General features: G+C 42.2%; 1 protein-coding gene across 12 annotated transcripts; it reads left to right on the top strand.

Annotated features, from left to right (window-relative positions):
- Positions 1-1,270: 1,270 nt before the first annotated feature.
- LOC109635200 (MYND-type zinc finger-containing chromatin reader ZMYND8) lies at positions 1,271-17,311 on the top strand. Of its 12 annotated transcripts, none has more exons than XM_020096210.2 (21): positions 3,601-3,704; positions 4,064-4,136; positions 6,657-6,727; positions 7,311-7,471; positions 9,093-9,314; positions 9,768-9,881; positions 10,005-10,097; positions 10,223-10,310; positions 10,392-10,447; positions 10,544-10,621; positions 10,712-10,827; positions 10,945-11,420; positions 11,911-12,039; positions 12,121-12,276; positions 12,872-13,384; positions 14,065-14,541; positions 14,651-14,799; positions 14,988-15,068; positions 15,152-15,230; positions 15,353-15,610; positions 16,192-17,311. In XM_020096210.2, the coding sequence occupies exons 3-21, from the start codon at positions 6,703-6,705 to the stop codon at positions 16,368-16,370; spliced, it is 3,450 nt and encodes a 1,149-aa protein (XP_019951769.2). In that variant the 5' UTR covers positions 3,601-3,704; positions 4,064-4,136; positions 6,657-6,702; the 3' UTR covers positions 16,371-17,311. The 12 variants fall into 12 exon arrangements, with proteins under 12 accessions (XP_019951771.2, XP_019951770.2, XP_019951766.2 ...); XM_069526635.1 differs by having other exon boundaries at positions 3,603-3,704; positions 9,171-9,314; XM_020096212.2 differs by lacking the exons at positions 3,601-3,704; positions 4,064-4,136 and adding an exon at positions 1,271-1,746 and having other exon boundaries at positions 9,171-9,314; positions 15,353-15,592.
- The last annotated feature ends 271 nt before the right edge of the window (positions 17,312-17,582 follow it).

The following is a 17,582-nucleotide window of genomic DNA, read 5'->3' as shown; positions in this document are numbered from 1 at the left end:
AAACTGAGTCAGTGAGATGAAAGTCAAGCCACCACAACTACTACACAGCCGTCACTGTATAACGATGAGACAAATATTTTAAATATAAAGTGATTGAAAGACACAAATAACCGAGGCAGAGTGTCGAAGCCAAATATAGATACAGATTTAAAGCTATACAAAGTTGGGCGTTGGCCTGTTAAAAATGATGGTAGTGTATTTAAAAAATGTGAAAACAGTGCTGGAGTAAACCTTAAAATTATTAATTATAAACACATATAAACTCAGATGAAGATAAACATAGGTAGTAACAGGCCCGAATCTAGACTGCTCAATGTGCTGCTGGAAGTTGAACACACGAGAAAGAAAAATGCACTTAATCCAGCTGTGTTTAATAATTGATGCACTGGCACTGTTACAGCACTGGCGTCAAAGAGGAAACCCAACACACACACACACTTCCAACAAACCATGCTTTGGTATTTTATTTTTATTTTATCTATCTCTATCACTGTGTTATTATATATGAAGGACATTACAGTAACAACACTGTGTATGACATAAAAGGAAAGGTTCCCTCAAAACTATCTTCCTTTCCTTTACTATAGAATAGAATTAGATTTTTGATTTGATTTGATTCATTTGGATTTTGACTTATTACACACATCCAGCCCAAATGGGAACCATTGAGAAAACAAAAGCAGGAAACATAAAAACTGATGCCTGTAAAACAACATTGTGAAGATATTAAAAAGGAAGAACAAAATCCAAAATGGTGACATATATAACAGATAATACAAAACAAAATTGAAACCAATTTCAAGGGCCAGAGGAACGACTCATGTTCTTAACTAAAGACCTTCATAAATTTGCCATAACAAATAGAACAGAACAGAAAAGCTATATATTGTCTTTGTTTGTGAAAGCAGTCTATGAGAAGTGTGCAGTATATGGATAGATGGATGAATGGATAGATAGATGAATGAATGGATAGATAGATAGATGAATGAATGGATAGATAGATAGATTTATTGAAAGCACACAAAACAGTCAAACATAAGAATAATAAAAGGTCAGGCCACCAGAACTACTACAAATGTGTCACTGTAAAGAAGTATGTGCTAATGGAGATATTGACAATACAATTATTTGAAGTATAAGGTGATTGAAAGAGAGCTGAAGCCAAATATGTGTGTGCCTGATGTATAATTTCTTTTGCAGGGTGATTTACACATAATGGTAGAGAGCTGAGTTTTTTCTCTCTCCTCTGGAAACAGCCAGGAGGGAGGGAGGAGTTTAAACAAAGGCCTCGTCCGCATGAGAAAAAAACATGGAGGCTTGTGCAGAGCAGCCCTGGAGTCCTGCTCCTCTGCCTCCACACGCTCACACCTCTGCTGTGCACGCCATCAAATAAGAAAACCACCGACTGACTCTTCGCTGGGAGGCTTTCAAGGCGATGCGGTGCAGAGGGACTCGTGTGAACCACGTTTATTCTGCGGCTCATTTTTCGCTTCCCCTCTTGTCTCTGCCCCTGCCTGCACCGAACAAAGATAATCACTCAAGGAAACACTTCGGCCAATCAGGCGCGGCCTTGCATCCCGCCTGCGAGGACGGCGACCAGTCAGAGGGCGGCTTTCATCGCCGGGGCCTGGATCGCCTCTTGCCTGCAGAGCGGAGCCTTCCCCTCGGCTGAGAGGGCTGAGAGTGTCCTCCATGTTTTATAAGTGTTGACATAACAGTGTGTCAGGCAGCCATGCATCCACAGAGGTAAGCTCTGTCTCCTTTTTTATATATACATACATATATATCTCAGCTCTGTGATAACAAACATGGCTTCCTTCTCGTTGTTGTGGTAACTGTTGGGTTTCTCATGATGAGTGTTCACACCTTGAAATCAGTTTAGAGGAGGAAGAGGAGGAGGAGGAGGAGCTGGAGGCCTCACACCAGGCCTCTGTGCTCCACGGCTGCAGGAGAGGAGAGGAGGGTGAGGGGGGGTGGGGGGGAGTGTTGGGTAACGACTCTCACCCTTGCTCTCTCTCTCTGTCTCAGGGTCACATGGGTGCCCCCACCCCCCCACCCCAAACCCAGACTGCCATGCTGCCACACAGGAGGCAGAGTGGACCATAGCAAATCCCTTTCACCCCATTTTTTTATTTTATTTCTTAGGATTCAGAGAGTTACACTTAAAAAATGGCACCCACACCTCCTTTTTTACTGTTGCAGCCTGGCAGAGGGAGAATGGGGGATGGGCAGTAGAGGAAGAGGAGAGAGAGAGAAAGAGGGTGGGGGGGGATATGTCCTTTGTAAATGCATTGGCTCTGTGCTGTGTTCCTCTGCCAGACCAGGAAATAGACGCAGGGGTCAACAACTTGTCAGAGGACGCATGACTGAAAACTGGATTCTGTCTAATGTTTGATTTCACATACATGTAACACGAACAGCTTCCTCCTGAAACTGAAGAGAACTCACTCACTCCATTCTGGTCGGAGGATGACCCACTTGAAACAAGCCCTTTTGTCCACAGGCCTCGGGCCCAGGATTTTACAGCGCAGGGTTTCATCAGCTCCAGGGCCGTGTTGTGAAACTGCCTTCTCCACTCCCTGATCCTCACACAGTGGCCATTTTGTGGTTAGAGAGGTCTTCTCGGGAGAGAGGCTTCTGTTACGGAACAGAGGCAGAACTGAGCGACAACCTCTCGCCCTGTTAGCCTCGTTTGCTATTTTTTACATGACATTTTTCAGGATTTAACCTTTCACAGAAATGTCATATTCATACGGAGAGATACGAAACTGATTGTTTATAGCAAAACACACAAAAGTAAGGGAAGTTTATTAAAAGCACATTTCAAAGAAGCAGTTTGATCATTGTTATATATAAAAAAAGCATTTGAAGATAAAAAAAAGAATTGAAAATGGTGGATAAAACCATTGTGTGAAAAGTAGTATTTGTTTTATAAAAGAATTGATGTGTTATATAAAATCTAACCATGTGGAAGGGCTGAACATTGTTTCACATCATTAATCATCACTATAATAGTGTTGTCTGCACAGAGAAGACAAAGGTTTTTCTTTTTTCTTGTGGCTTGTAGACTTTATCTACATGACAGCCAGAAAATGGTCACGTTACAATCAGCGTTTCATCTCAGCCAGTTCACTCCCTCTGTGAAAACCAAAAGTGATCTACTAAAGAGGCATGACTCAACAGTGCCTAAATGAGTGTGCTGTATAAATGTTAAATTGAAATTTAGAGATCTCGGTGCGTAACGTGGGGTTGAGTACAAATCCACTGGGCCTATTTCTGAGCCCAGTGTACGCAGCCTGTAAACAGGATGGCAGCATTCGAACAGCACGGCCATTGAGTTATGCATCACAACCACAAATATAATCTCCATGAAGGCCATTTTCAAATCCCCTTGGCTTTTACTGTCAAAACCCAAGAAGGGCCCACTAAACCTGAGAAAAATAAACCGTCTTATGCAGTGAGAAATGTCTGCATTGCAGCAAAAAAAAAAAATCATTTTAAAAGGACGAGGGGAGCCTGCACACTGTGATCAGTGTGGCATAGCACAGCCGACCAATAATGTTCCACCCTGTTGGCCCTGCAGCCAATTGCAGCTGCAGTTGAGGTTGACAATCAGAGGGAGAGCAGCAGGGAGAGCAAGGGCCTTCTGGAAAATTCCACAGCCATCTTTGATTCACCCTTTTACAGCCTTATATAAAATCCAGGTCAAATCTATCTTTCATACAGGATATTCAGTGCGTACTGGCTCTATACTGTATCTGCTGATTTAACTGTTGGGGGTAAAATGATTATCTTAAGTGTAGTTAAATTTTCTTTAAAAGAAAATCATCTTCATTTTGATTATTTTGTAAAAGACAATAATTTGTATTTCTTCATTCGTCTGCATGTTGTTTTTGGTATTTTTGAATGTATCTAACCATTTTACTAAACCTAATACTCTTTCAGAGGTTCTCTTTCGCAGGAGTCATATCATTTTCATGTTGTCAAAGCCGGTTCTAGTGTTAATGCTTACATCAAATGATATTTGTCTGTTTGATGTGTAAAACCTGTTTTGTTCTTTTAGGTATGAGGGAGTAGCTTTGCTGGGATCTGCGTGTGGCTCCACAATGTTGGTGTCTCTCGCCTCAAAATGAAATGTAATTATTCTATGACAGCTGTATTCACTGAGAAGGAGGGAAGCCAAGATCGAAGACATTAAAAAAAAAAAGAGAGAGAGTGAGAGATGAGTGCCTCTCTCACTTTGCTGTTTTTTCTCCTGTCATCCACCATGAGGGTTTTTTTTTTTGTCTTGAGATGATCTTGTATATGTATTTTTTGAATGTGGTACTGTAATCTCCACACATCTATCCCTGGTCCTCCTGCATGGATGTGCCAGTGCCTGAGTCTGAGCCTTGGAGTGGGGGATGGGGGCGAGGGGGGGAGGGGAGCAAGCCGTGGCCTCCATTTTCTGTGACGAGAGAACCCTGCTCGTGTCTCTCTCACAGGAGTGGAATCCAAAGGCACTGACTCAGTGTTGTTTCCTTCTTGTCCATCAGGTACCACTTGCAGCAGAGGGGGGAAATGGCTGTCATGTGTTTTCTTGAACCCGGGTCTCTCTGTGGAATATATCCCAGAACCTGCTGAGGATTTATTTGCCTAAACTGTGATGGATCATAGCTCCTGATCTGAGAATGCCCTTTGGATCAGCATACTTCTTTGACTCCTGCTCTTCCTGTCTTCCTGATAGCTGCAGCTGCAGTGTCTTGTCATTGGCATTGAGTGTGTGCACATTATAAGCTGGTGCTGGTACTTCGTTCAGCAGCTCTGGTGCTGCCTGATGATGGCGAATCGTCCTTTTTTTCTCTCCCTCTCTCAGGGCTGTGCTACACGTAGCAGAACGACTTGGCTTAATGTTTTCTTATTTTCATGTGGGCCTCGTTTGTTCACTCAGTCCGGAACAGGAAGGCCCCGGAGGGGTTGTGTGCGTGCGTGTGTGAGACGGTTGGCAGGCTGAAACAAGATACCCATGTGCCATATTGTGAAAGAATCTCTGCTCAAGCCATGTCAGATAACACAAGTTATGATGCACATTCCTCTTAGGTTTAGTTTGAGGCACTGTTTGTGATTTCTAGTTTTGAAGTCTGAAAGAACGGGGGATTTAATTAGAAAAGCCTTGATGGTTGTGAGTTACAGTGTTGGCTGGTACTGTATTATTTTTGTTGGGCTGAAATAAGATCTTTAACCACTGTTAAATCCTAAGAGTGGAAATGAGTATAGACTTCTGCGCTCATAGGTTAGCATTTGGTTTGTTGTATCTGCACCACTAAAGCCTGTAGGATATGTATGCTAACTATCGTGTCCCTGTCAGTGAACTGACATTTGATCGACTGTGAGTGGACTGCCCGTATAAGGGTGGAGGAGGGGACACGAAGAACATTCTTTTACTTTCAGAAGACGAGAGGAAAAGAAAAAAAAAAAAGCTTAACCGTTCAAATGGGGTTGACCTTTGTGTCACAGCCTGTAAACCCCTCATCCTAGCTGGAACCCAGAGCTGCAGCCAAAGCTATGAACTGGTCAAGTGTGTGACCTGTCAGGGGTCCTCGGGAGGGGTGTTTTCTGCTCGGGGTTTGTGAATAAAAGCTACAATCTTTGGAACAAGGCCCTCTGTTGCTCGAACAAAGGAGGAGCCAAATGCTCAAAGCCCTTCATTTATGGCTGGACCCTTCTTTATTCTCTTGCTCCCCCCCCCACAGAGGAAATGAGATGATCGCTGGACCTGGGAAATCAGGCTTTTAAAATGCTACGTGTGTGTGTGATGCAGAGAGCTGAGTTCCTAGCATTTGGAATTTTTTACAATCTGTGGATTTATTAACATCTGATGTCAATGTCAGGTTGTAAACACATCAGTAAACAAGGCCCATGTGTGAGCTGTAATTTAAGGAATGCCAAAGTCTATAACTGTTCTATTTTGATATATTCTAAATATAAAATGTGGTTCATGTGTTTTTGATAGATGATAGTGACATGAACATAACTTAAATCAGCACTGCTTCTGAAATATGCTCGTGATTAAGATTTAGGCCTAACAACTGGAGACATTAGTTTGGAAGCTTATTAGATGAATCTGTTGTTATATGTCTCCCAAGAATTGGACCAAATCCTCGGGGTGTGCAGCCTTGTAGCTACTGAAGGGACCTGAGAGGTGGCAGAGACATATTCCCTGCGGCTTTCTCGTTAGCACAGATCACATATCAGGGAACTAGTCGGATTGAAAGTCTTTCAGCTGCGATGTCTCCAGACGCACGGAGATGCAGGGCAATGTTGGCTAAATGGCCCCATGTGTTGTTGTGAATATCAACTTGTGCTTAGCAGAGAGCAGCGTTGCCATGGTGATTGTTACCTTCCTCTCTCTTGCAACATAAAGAACATATTCAGACTCGCTTGTCACTGAGAGTATGGAGGGGATGTGAACTTGGTGTCAGAGATGTGCTGAAATCCAGTGGAAAAAACGATAATGATGGAAACCTGCAGGGTCCCTGTTGACAGCGCCACTGGGACCCTGGTGCTTGAGGTGGCGCTCTGCTTGTATGCTGTTGCGCTGTTGTTGTGGTTTCTGGTTTCTGAACAGCCTTTCTGACTTTGTGTTTCGCCTCTCTTTGTGTTTCTGTGCTCTGCAGTCTGGCTGAGGAGGAGATAAAGACGGAGTCGGATGTGGTAGAGGGGATGGATGCATCTCTGCGATCCAAAGGTAAGACTCAGAGGCCGAGCAGCTCGCGTTAAGGGCCGAGGCGTCTGAGGTGACTTAGTGTCATGTAGAGGTTATTCAGGACAGTGTGATGCATTTTGTTGCTCTCTCAGGACTTCAAACATAATTCATTATACCTGGCTGCCTGTTTGTGTATCAACACAGGGTCTAGTCAGTTTAGAGGAATCCCTCTGGCTAGTCCTTTTCATCGAGCGCTAATGTAATTGTTTAATTTCATAATAACATCTTAAATAATTGCTCTGTAATTGCTGTTCAGATCAGTGTGATTGCTGTCAAAATAAAATACTCACAGCTCAACACATTTTTATCATTGTTATTATTTAATTGATCAGCTGAAAACTAAATTGCCTCAAATTGCACTTCCTCCCTTGATTTTTCATCAAGCTCCTTGTGCATTGAATGACATTATTGTTTCTGATATTTTATTGTCGTCTTTTTGATGTATTTTAGGAAAAGCTAAATTACTGTCCTAGCCCTCGTGACTTTTATGTATCTTATAACTTGTCGGACAAGTGTGCGTTGAGCCATGAAGGCCTGTTGTGTCATGACCCGATTGTCTCTCCAGTCCCTGATCCACCAGGGTCAGCAGAACGGCCGGTGGTGCCACAGAAGAGAAAGGTGTCGAGTCCCACTCACTCCTCCAATGGACACTCTCCCTCAGACACCTCCCCCAGCCCTGTCAAGAAAAAGAAGAAGCCTGGGGCCATCAGCAGTAACAAAGACCAGGTAAGTGTCTTCAGTTTACTCATTTTCGAAATCTGGTGTGTTCTCATAGGCAGAGTAGCAACGTTAAGATAGAGGCCAAAACAAAAACTAGAATGGCACTCAGTAGAAAGCAAAGCCCAACAGTTCCCTTAAATTCAATCAAGCTGCGCTAAAATTGTTCATTAGCTGCTTTCAGACATGTGTTGAACTCTGGAGATCCTCTAGAGCAAATGTCCAAATAAGAGTCTCAGGAAACAAACGGACAGGAGTGAAACAATACCCTCCTTGGTGCAGGTAACAATACAAGCTTGGATTACTACGGCAACTCATCACGTTCAAACCCTTCCTCCCTGGCCAATCAGGGCGTGACAGTGGCGTAAAAGTCAGATTGATTTTGGGTAGTTGTAGAAATTGTTAAACATCAACTACATTTTCCGAAAGTATTGGGGAAAGGCATTTTTTTTAAGCTATTTGACTGTCGGATGAGCACCGTTGAGAGAGATCACTGTTCTCTTCTCTGAAAAAACAAGACAGAGACATTTTAACAAACTGCACACATGGTAGCAGTGAACAAACAGAGTGTCTTATTACCTGTGAGAACACGTCAGTTTTGATTATGACTATAGATTACAGCTGAAAATGTCCATGTATATATATTCTATGAGAGGGGGTTTGTCTTGTATAGGTTGTGTAGGCTGTGTCAGGCTTTTTATACATTTTAGATGACTTATGTTCAGTTATTGTTCTTTGGAATTTGATGCAGATGATTTTATTATGTGTGTGCCAGATTAATGTGGTGCTGAGTGATTCCCTTGTGTCCTTTAGCCCCATGTTGACCTCGCATGATGTTAAAAACTAATTCTAAAAGTGACAGCTACATTTTACCACCACTACTACAGATAGATTAACAGTTAACCAGTTTTGATTTATCCAATAATGTGGCATGAATAACTAGTTAACACATCATGTAAAATGTTTACTCTAAAAGATGAGCTACATTTGCATAGTAAAACCTGTTGTGTCAGTTTTGATTGACTCACAGTTGAAACTAGACTGTTCACAACAAAGCTGACACACCCCTGGGAAGTATCACTACAATGTTATCTTTTGTCATCCTGCAATAATAATTAGATTATTTTTTGTTCAAATGTGCTGTATTTTGATTTAACCGTGTCTATAATTTACACTTAAATGAAAATATGGGTCAAGAAAAGTCAGTTTACCTGTGACACTGCAACACGTGTGCACACCCAGGCTTAATGTAGAAGCAACATTAGAAAATATTCTGTGAACACTGCAGCCTGTGTTGACTTTGTTTTCCAGATGTCGTTAACGTGAAATTGTCAAACCTTTCTAATTGGTTTCATTCTTCTTAAGCTTAAAAACAAATTCAATTGTGTTGAATGTACAGTTTTCGTCATAAATTAACATTTCAGTGATATTGATGAGGGGTGTCACAGCTTTGTGTGCTGTGTTTTATAAAAAAAGTCCTGTGTTGGGTGAATTACTTATATTGTCCTCTATGCTGCTTACCCTGCTTACCCCAACCTACTGTTGCCTTGTTTCTGTTGCACTGCACCTTTTTGTGTTCCTGCGTGTTTTTTTGAAACCTGCCCCCCTGTTTCTCTTGCCTGCATTTCAGTCAGAGCTAAGACATGGTCCCTTTTACTATATGAAGCAGCCAGCACTCACCACAGACCCTGTTGATGTTGTACCGCAGGACGGGAGGAATGACTTCTACTGCTGGCTGTGCCACCGCGAGGGCCAGGTGCTCTGCTGTGAGCTCTGCCCCAGGGTGTACCACGCCAAGTGCCTCAAACTACCAGCTGAGCCCGAGGGCGACTGGTTCTGTCCAGAGTGTGAGGTATCTTGCAGAAGACACATGTATGTGTGTGGGTGTACGCAAGTGATTGTCGGACTCAGGTCACAATCTCGCTTGCTTGGTTAACAAAAGGGGTGTCGGGTTGTGAGTCATGCAGCTGCTTCAGCGAGAGATAATGTGAGGTTTATCAAAAAAACCTCTCTTGGTTCCTCTGAGACACGTGGTCTGACACCCCTGCAAGTATAACCAATAGCTCACACTGTGACATGTGAGAAGATTAGATGTTTTATTTGCTTCTTTACTTTTTTTAAATGGCACAATTTTGACCGATCTAACATCGGTGCATGCTAAAACAAAAGACAGCAGATGATGTAAACGTTTCAAAAACCAAGCTGTAAAGTTGTGTTGATTTCTGTGTTCAGTCCATTTGCTTGATGTTTCATTACTTTCTTTGTATGTTAAACAATGTCACTAATAATTTTTATGCTGTTGCAGAAAATAACAGTTGCTGAATGCATTGAAACCCAGAGCAAGGCAATGACGATGCTGACATTAGACCAACTGTCCTACTTACTCAAATTTGCACTCCAAAAGATTAAACAGCCAGGGGTAAGTGTGTTAAGATCTCTTCCATTTTTATGCATGTGTTTATTCATCTTTCAGGATATGAGAAATTCAAATCATTGCTAAAGCTTGTTTCATTAATTAGTTTTTTTTAATTTGTGTGAGCAGACTGAGCCTTTTCAGAAGCCTGTGTCTCTGGAACAACACCCAGATTACGCTGAGTACATCTTCCACCCCATGGACCTGTGTACCTTAGAGAAGGTGACATTGTTTATTTAATTTGCTTTACACAAAAATGATGAAAACAGACTGCCCGAAGAAAAATACAAAAATATCTTTCATTTAAATTCCTTGTGTTTAATTTTATCTCTTTTATTTTTCCACAGAATATAAAAAAGAAAATGTTCGGCTGCACTGAAGCCTTTCTTGCTGATATGAAATGGATCTTGCACAACTGCATCATTTACAATGGAGGTAGGCAACTTCGGCACATATCAACAACATATCAACATCTTAAAAAAGAAAACATCTAATCTGCTTGCGACTTTATTCCAGGTAATCATAAACTCACAGCAACTGCAAAAGTCATCGTCAAGATTTGTGAACATGAGGTAAAGAAGCATTTCTGACTCAGTGATGGCAAAGTTTCCTATGTTTCCTCTCATTAAGAAATCAAACACATTGTTGTCTTTCCATTTGTATCTTAGATGAATGAGATAGAGGTGTGTCCAGAGTGTTACCTGTCTTCATGCCAAAAAAGGGAAAACTGGTTTTGTGAGCCATGTGTAGGTTTTTTTATATGATCTTAAATACTATATTTTAACACGTTGGGATTGTATGTTTGAAACGCATATTCATTCATTTGTCCCCAATAGAGTCAACCCCACCCCCTGGTCTGGGCCAAGCTAAAGGGGTTTCCTTTCTGGCCAGCAAAAGCACTTCGAGAAAAGGATGGACAGGTAGACGCACGGTTCTTTGGTCAACATGACAGGTGAGATTTCCTTTTGAGCACAGCAGAAGAAATGACCCTGTCGTCCAAACGAAAGTGAGCCAAGATTCGTCCCCAGGAGTTCTAATGGGCTCAATGTTTTATTGTGGTGTCATGCAGGGCATGGGTCCCCATCAACAACTGCTACCTCATGTCCAAAGAGATCCCCTTCTCTGTGAAAAAGACGAAAAGCATTTTCAACAGTGCCATGCAGGAGATGGAGGTCTATGTGGAAAACATTCGCAAGAAATTCGGGGTCTTCAACTATGCACCCTTTCGCACTCCCTTCACACCCAACAACCAGCTACAGATGCTGTTGGACCCCTCCAACCCCAGCGCTGGGACAGTGAAGACCGAGAAACCGGATAAACTTCGTTTTACCTTTGATACAACCGCATCTCCCAAGATGGTCCTCAGCAAGAGTTCCACACCCAGTGGGATGAGTCGGAGGGTCTCCATGACAGACATGCCTCGGTCCCCCATGAGCACCAACTCGTCCGTTCACACAGGGTCTGATGGGGAGCAGGACATGGAGAAGGCCAGCAGGAATCCTGCTTTCCACTACAGCACTGGAGAGGAATCAATGGACTGTTCAGGTAAATAAAGGGTAGATATAGGAAATAATAGCAATACATCAAATGGGATTGTTGACAGAGCCTGTTTAAGTTGATTGTATAACTGCCCAGCCATAGACATACTTATGGTTCACAGTATATAGATAAAATTAGAGACTTGCTGATAAACATAGCTGAGCTTTTAGTGCTCAAAAATGCATCTTTCTCTCTGGAGCTGGTAGAAACCAAAGTGGTGCTAAAACAGTGAATATTGGATTTACATTTTAAACATATCCATAATGACGACTCCACATGAATGAGAGTGTTGTTCGGCAACATCTGGATGTGTAAATAGCTTCTGTTTACAAGTTCATCATATCACTAAGTCACGATAGGTCCAGCCTGTATTCTTTTCTGCCATTCTCCAAAATCGGTCATTGTAGGGTGGAGGTCTACATCACCATAACTGTGTAGCTTTTAGTAGAAAGATGCATCACCTAAATCAAAAGTTTTTTTGTGTGTGTCATTACAGCATCTCCGGTCTCAGGAAAGATGGGTCCTACAGGCAGTGTAACAGGCAGCCCCAAACCCTTTAACCCTGGACTGGTGCCCAAACAGGAGAGGACCACAGGCACAGGCGGCATCCTAAATCTCAACCTGGGTCAGTACCAACATTGATGGTGTTATCATCATCATGATGAGAGAATTTTCTCTGAAGCTGAACATTGACTGTAATTTTCAGATCGAGTAAAGGCTGAGATGGATCTGAAGGAGTTGAGTGAAACCGTTCAGCAGCAGCAACAAAATCAGCAACAAGGATCGTCTGCCGCCCTCCCGACCCCAAAGAGACACATCAGGAGCCTGGACAAGACTATTGAAAGCTGCAAGGCCCAGCTCGGTACATAAACACTCAACCTGTGCTGTTTGTTGTACTGCTCAGCTTCCTCCAGACCCATATTTGCAAACCTCCCCCCGCAAAGCTCCGCAAGAGACCCGACCCATTACCCACTATTATCGCCAAGAGTCAAATCCGGACCAGACCTGTTACCTTTTGACATGTGACCCGACGCATCACCTGTGATTGTGACTGTGGCCTCCTTGTCCTCTTGTTGTGGTGGTTGAGTTGTGTTCTTGGAAAAGTACCTGAACTGTCAGCGATAACATGCCGAGCTTGTGGCCATCACAAGCTAAAATGTTGTGATAACGTTTTCAGGCAGCAAAGCCAATGATAACAATCTTTGCAGGTTACCTGTCGCTGGGTCCTGTATTACGTTGGACCTGGTGCTGGGTACAAGACCCAGTGTAGGACAAACTGTTATTGTGGCATTAACTGCCAAAACATCTAACAGTAATGTCGAGAATATTTCATTTTGCAAGAAGAATTTAGATTTTAAACTTTATGTTTGGCTGTTACTAAAGATATTTAAGTCTTTATTCTACAATATCTGTCTCTTTTTAAAATGACATACTGAAGAATGTGTTTCTCCATCCAGGGATCGATGAGATTTCTGAAGATGTGTATAAAGGTGTGGATCACAGTGACTCTGAAGACTCTGACAAATCGGACTCAAGTGACAGCGAGTATCTCAGCGACGAGGAACACAAGCCAAAGAGCTCTGCCCAGGACGACAAGGACAAAGCAGAGAAAAAGAGGCCTAAGGCGAGCATGGACAGAGAGAATAAGGAGGGAGGAATGGGGACAGGGGATAAAGCCACCCTTGAACCCCTGCTCAAAGAGAAACAGGGTACCAATGGCCCTGATGGGGACCTCCAGGACAAGCCTAGAACGCCCCAGTCTCAGCCCCTCGCTGACAAGCCCAAACCTCCAGAGGAGGGCAAAGCAGATGCTGCTCCATCAGTGACGGAACAAGATTCTGATTCTGAAAGAGAGCTGGTGATTGACCTGGGTGATGAACATGGAGGTCGGGACTCAAAGAGGGCGAGAAGAGAGCCAGGAGCTTCTGCTGCAAAGACTCTCAAAGAGTCCAGTGCTGCCAAGTTGGAAGGTGAGACCACACAGGTCCATCAGCACTTCACAGAAATCCTCTCCAGAACATTTTTTATGAAAAACCATTATTCATTCTTAACAAAGTACAAGTCAGAAATGAAAGCAAAAGCTTGGAGAGACAACGAGATCTGAGAGCTTTTTGTGATAAGGGCCAAGGTTGATGTGCTGTAATCAAAAACATGTGATTTCCGCAGTGGGATTTAATCTCCTGCCTCCTGCCTCCTCCCCAGATGAGACCCCTCACCTGAACACTCCAGAGATTTTCCTGTTGGTGTGAAAGTGTATGACCTAGAAAATCTCCTACTTAGTTAACAACGGAGAAAGTCTAGACCCAGTTGACGTTCATGTCTGAAAACAACTCTATAGTATTAATAACTATTCCCTAATCCTAATCTTCATCAATAGGGAACATTTGGTCAAATATTTACAGACAAAAAATATGGTGTTCTTTCAATGCATTTTCCAAAGCACAATACTCTCAAATTACTTCCTTCAATTTGTTTTTGTTAATCCTAAATAATAATAAAGAAAATTTATATCTGGGTCTTTGTGCACAAATTGAATCCAGCAAACTCAAGTATTTATTCATTCAGCCCTCTTGTGTTGAAAGTGCCTTAATTAGAAATCCAGAGTGTCTCCCTCTTTAAAGAACAATATATTTATATTTTTTCTGTCCAGGTAAACTGCCTTCATCTGCTACAGCAGCAGCACCATCACGGGACGCTGCCTCCAGCCTGAAAGATGCCTTGCAACCTTCCATCACGGCTGCCCTCAACCTCGTCTCCACTGCAGCATCTGGTCAGTCCAGTTCCACCACAAGTACCAGTGGACCAACCAGTGTTGCCTCTCCTGCCTCCACATCGGTCTCTGCAGCATCCCCAGTACCTGCAGCATTAAAGAAACAGCGCCCCCTACTGCCCAAAGAGACAGCTCAGGCCGTGCAACGGGCAGTAGTTTGGAATCCCACCAAGTTTCCGACATCCTCTCAGAAGTTGCAAATGGAGAAAGTGCAGAAGCAGCAGCAGCAAGGAGAGCCGTCAGCAGTGCAAACACAGGCCCAGACGCCAGGTCAAACACGTAGCCCACAGCAGCTGCAGTCTCAACCGCAGAACTCCTCTTCCAGCACCCGCTATCAGACCAGACAAGCAGCCAAAGGTACATACACATTACTCTCATCAATCTGAGCAGTCATCTTAATATAATGGGATAAATGTGTATTAAAAGATGCATAATTTCCCATTTTTTTCACTTTTATCTCCTCAAGTGCAACACAAAGACCCGCTTCAGAATACATCCTCATCCACAGCTGCACAGGTCACCTCCTCTAGCTCCTCTTCCTTCATGTCAGGAGACGTACAGATCCCCACAGTCTCTGCTGATGTGGCTGCAGATATAGCCAAGTACACGAACAAGGTAAACTAAGAGTTCTCACCCCAGTGATTCAAAGGACTCACAGTAATGTATCTTACAGGCTGTTGTAGGCAGTATAATCTCTTTAAGTCTCATGTCATTGGCAACTAATAAATAGAAAAGAATCTCAGAAAAATGTGCTATGTCTCCAAAACTGGACTAATATGATTTTTTGGGGCAAATCTTTGCAGATTATGGACACAATAAAAGGGACAATGACTGAAATCTACAGCGACCTTTCCAAAAACACATCAGGAAACACAATTGCAGAGGTAAATACTGGCACACACTGGGATTAATGTGCTATAATAATAAGATTATTAGGGATAATAATCTTTGTGTATTTTTGTCTCAGATACGACGGTTAAGAATAGAGATTGAAAAACTCCAGTGGTTGCATCAACAAGAGTTGTCAGAGATGAAGCACAATCTAGGTACGTTTTCTGCTACCATCCTGTGTCAGCGTTAACATCCCACTAAACCAGTCTGTACCTGAACATCATGTCATTACAGTTGGGTTTTGTTCTTTGTTTTTTTTAACATGTTATGAACGTAGAACTGACAATGGCGGAGATGAGGCAGAGTCTGGAGCAGGAAAGAGAACGTTTGGTGGCTGAGGTGAAGAAGCAGATGGAGGTGGAAAAGCAGCAGGCGGTGGACGAGACCAAAAAGAAACAGTGGTGCGCCAACTGCAGGAAGGAGGCCATCTTCTACTGCTGCTGGAACACCAGCTATTGTGATTACCCCTGTCAGCAAGCCCACTGGCCTGAGCACATGAAGTCCTGCACGCAGTCCGGTAATACAGACACGCTCAGTATGTACCAGTATTGCATATATCAAGTACACTGACACAAACCTGCAACTTAAATTCAAGATTCAAGATTGTTTTATTTGTCACATACACAATCATACACAGTACAATGCGTAGTGAAATTGTTTTTGTTCCTGCTACCAGAATAGTAATACATTTAAATATGAAGAAAATAAAGACTAAAACTTAAAAAAACAACTTAAAACTAAAAAGAATTTAGATTGGTTGTAGGACAATGAGAGGCAATAAGAGCTACAGGGTTAAGCTGCTTTCAGACATGCACTGAACTGCGGATATTCTGCAGAAGTTATCGGGAGGGTCTGTATGTGAGAACACAAATGTATAAATAAAAGATTTCAGCAGCAGAATTAATACGTCAGGTCGTGCCTCCTCCATGTTCTACCCAGACATCACCCCTCAGCTGAACGTTAACGTCCAGTAGAGTCCAAGCTTTTATTTCCTTTTACAGTTAAAATGATATGTAGTGTGACTTGGCAATAATGGGATAAGAGGCCGATTCTGCAGTGACACAAGCACCTATGTTTGGTCCGTGTTCTCATTTTCTGTTTTGCTTTTCCTTCCAGCCACAGCTTCGCAACAGGAGTCGGAGGCAGAGCCCAACTCGGAACCTTCCATCAAATCTTCAGGTCACTCTCCCGCCACACAGACCCTGCCCCCAGGAGCAGGATCCATATCAGACAAAAGCAACTCTCCCTCATTCATGGACAAGAGTAAGGACAGTGCTGCCGTTACTGTTACCTAACTGCGACGCTACAGAGACTCTGGGAGATTTTTCGAGGCCACTGAAGGGCTCGTGGCATCAAAAACATTTGCCGTAAAACTTGGTGCTTGAAGCCCTGTGTCTTTGTGACAAAAGAAACTCTTAATTTTTTCATTCCCACACGTACATCTGCTTGGCCGATACTTTTGGTTTGTCAATCAGTCGCAGTTCCCGCAAATCTGTCTCCATGTGAAAGTAGACTGTCTGGAGAAATAAAATGTGAGTCTCTCTGTTTTCATACTGTCGTCTGTTCCCACTTTGTTCCCAGTCTTATTGTATCTCCCCACCGATTATTTGCTACACTATCATGTTCAATGCTGCTTTTGTGTTGATTTACTCTCCATATTCTAAGATACAAACAATTCAAAAGAGCCAATCAACACTTGATGCTCATTTATAACGGTGCTGTTTTTTTGAGTAGCGCAACTTTCATCTTGACTGTTTTTAAAATTGTTGTCTTCACGACATTTTTTGGCTCATACCAGTTTTGTATTGTTGCTCCACATTGTAAAGGCCTCCATGAAAAAATATCTGTGATTTATAAAAAAACCCCCTAAAAAATGTAAACTGTACAAAGTTTTGTAAGAAGATAACTGAACAATATTTATAGTGTTATATGTTTTTATAGTATGTTAAATGAAATCACATTTCTATGTGTCTAAAAAAAGAAGTTATTTGAAAATGAAATACTTCATATGAATGTCAGCACTGAGCAAAGTCTCTGTTTAACCGGTTCTCCAAAGCTGATGTAAATCCTGGTCAGACTGTGTCTAAGAACTGGGTAGGTATGAGTAGAAATTGCATTTTCGGCTGGTTATTATTTCCTGTGAGCATGTTTGTTTTGAGCTTGTGTCTCGTTCTTGTTTACATATTGTAAATACAATATATGGACTTGTGAAGCAGAAATAAAAATGCTCTGATCAGTCTGGTGTTTATCGATTATTGATGCGTCAAAGTTAATTACTTAATAAAATTCACATAAAACCACTGATCAACTTAAGATGTGGATCAATAAACAGAAAACATATTAATAATTATTATATGTATACATATGTAGAATGACCCAATTATATTCAAATAATAATAATTATTAATTATTATTATTACTATTATCAATAATTTACATGTGGATGTTTTATATAAAATCTATATTTTATTATTATGATTTAAAACAGGGGTAAACAAGAAGTCCGA

Source organism: Paralichthys olivaceus, chromosome 6 (genome assembly GCF_024713975.1).
Source record: "Paralichthys olivaceus isolate ysfri-2021 chromosome 6, ASM2471397v2, whole genome shotgun sequence".
Taxonomy (NCBI): domain Eukaryota; kingdom Metazoa; phylum Chordata; class Actinopteri; order Pleuronectiformes; family Paralichthyidae; genus Paralichthys; species Paralichthys olivaceus.
This window is presented reverse-complemented; position numbering and strand designations above follow the sequence as displayed.

Excerpts from the sequence above, each read along its gene's own strand:
- LOC109635200 (XM_020096206.2), top strand. Across the intron at positions 6,728-7,310 it reads TGCATCTCTGCGATCCAAAG|TCCCTGATCCACCAGGGTCA; the intron begins GTAAGACTCAGA and ends TTGTCTCTCCAG. Across the intron at positions 14,800-14,987 it reads TAGCCAAGTACACGAACAAG|ATTATGGACACAATAAAAGG; the intron begins GTAAACTAAGAG and ends AAATCTTTGCAG.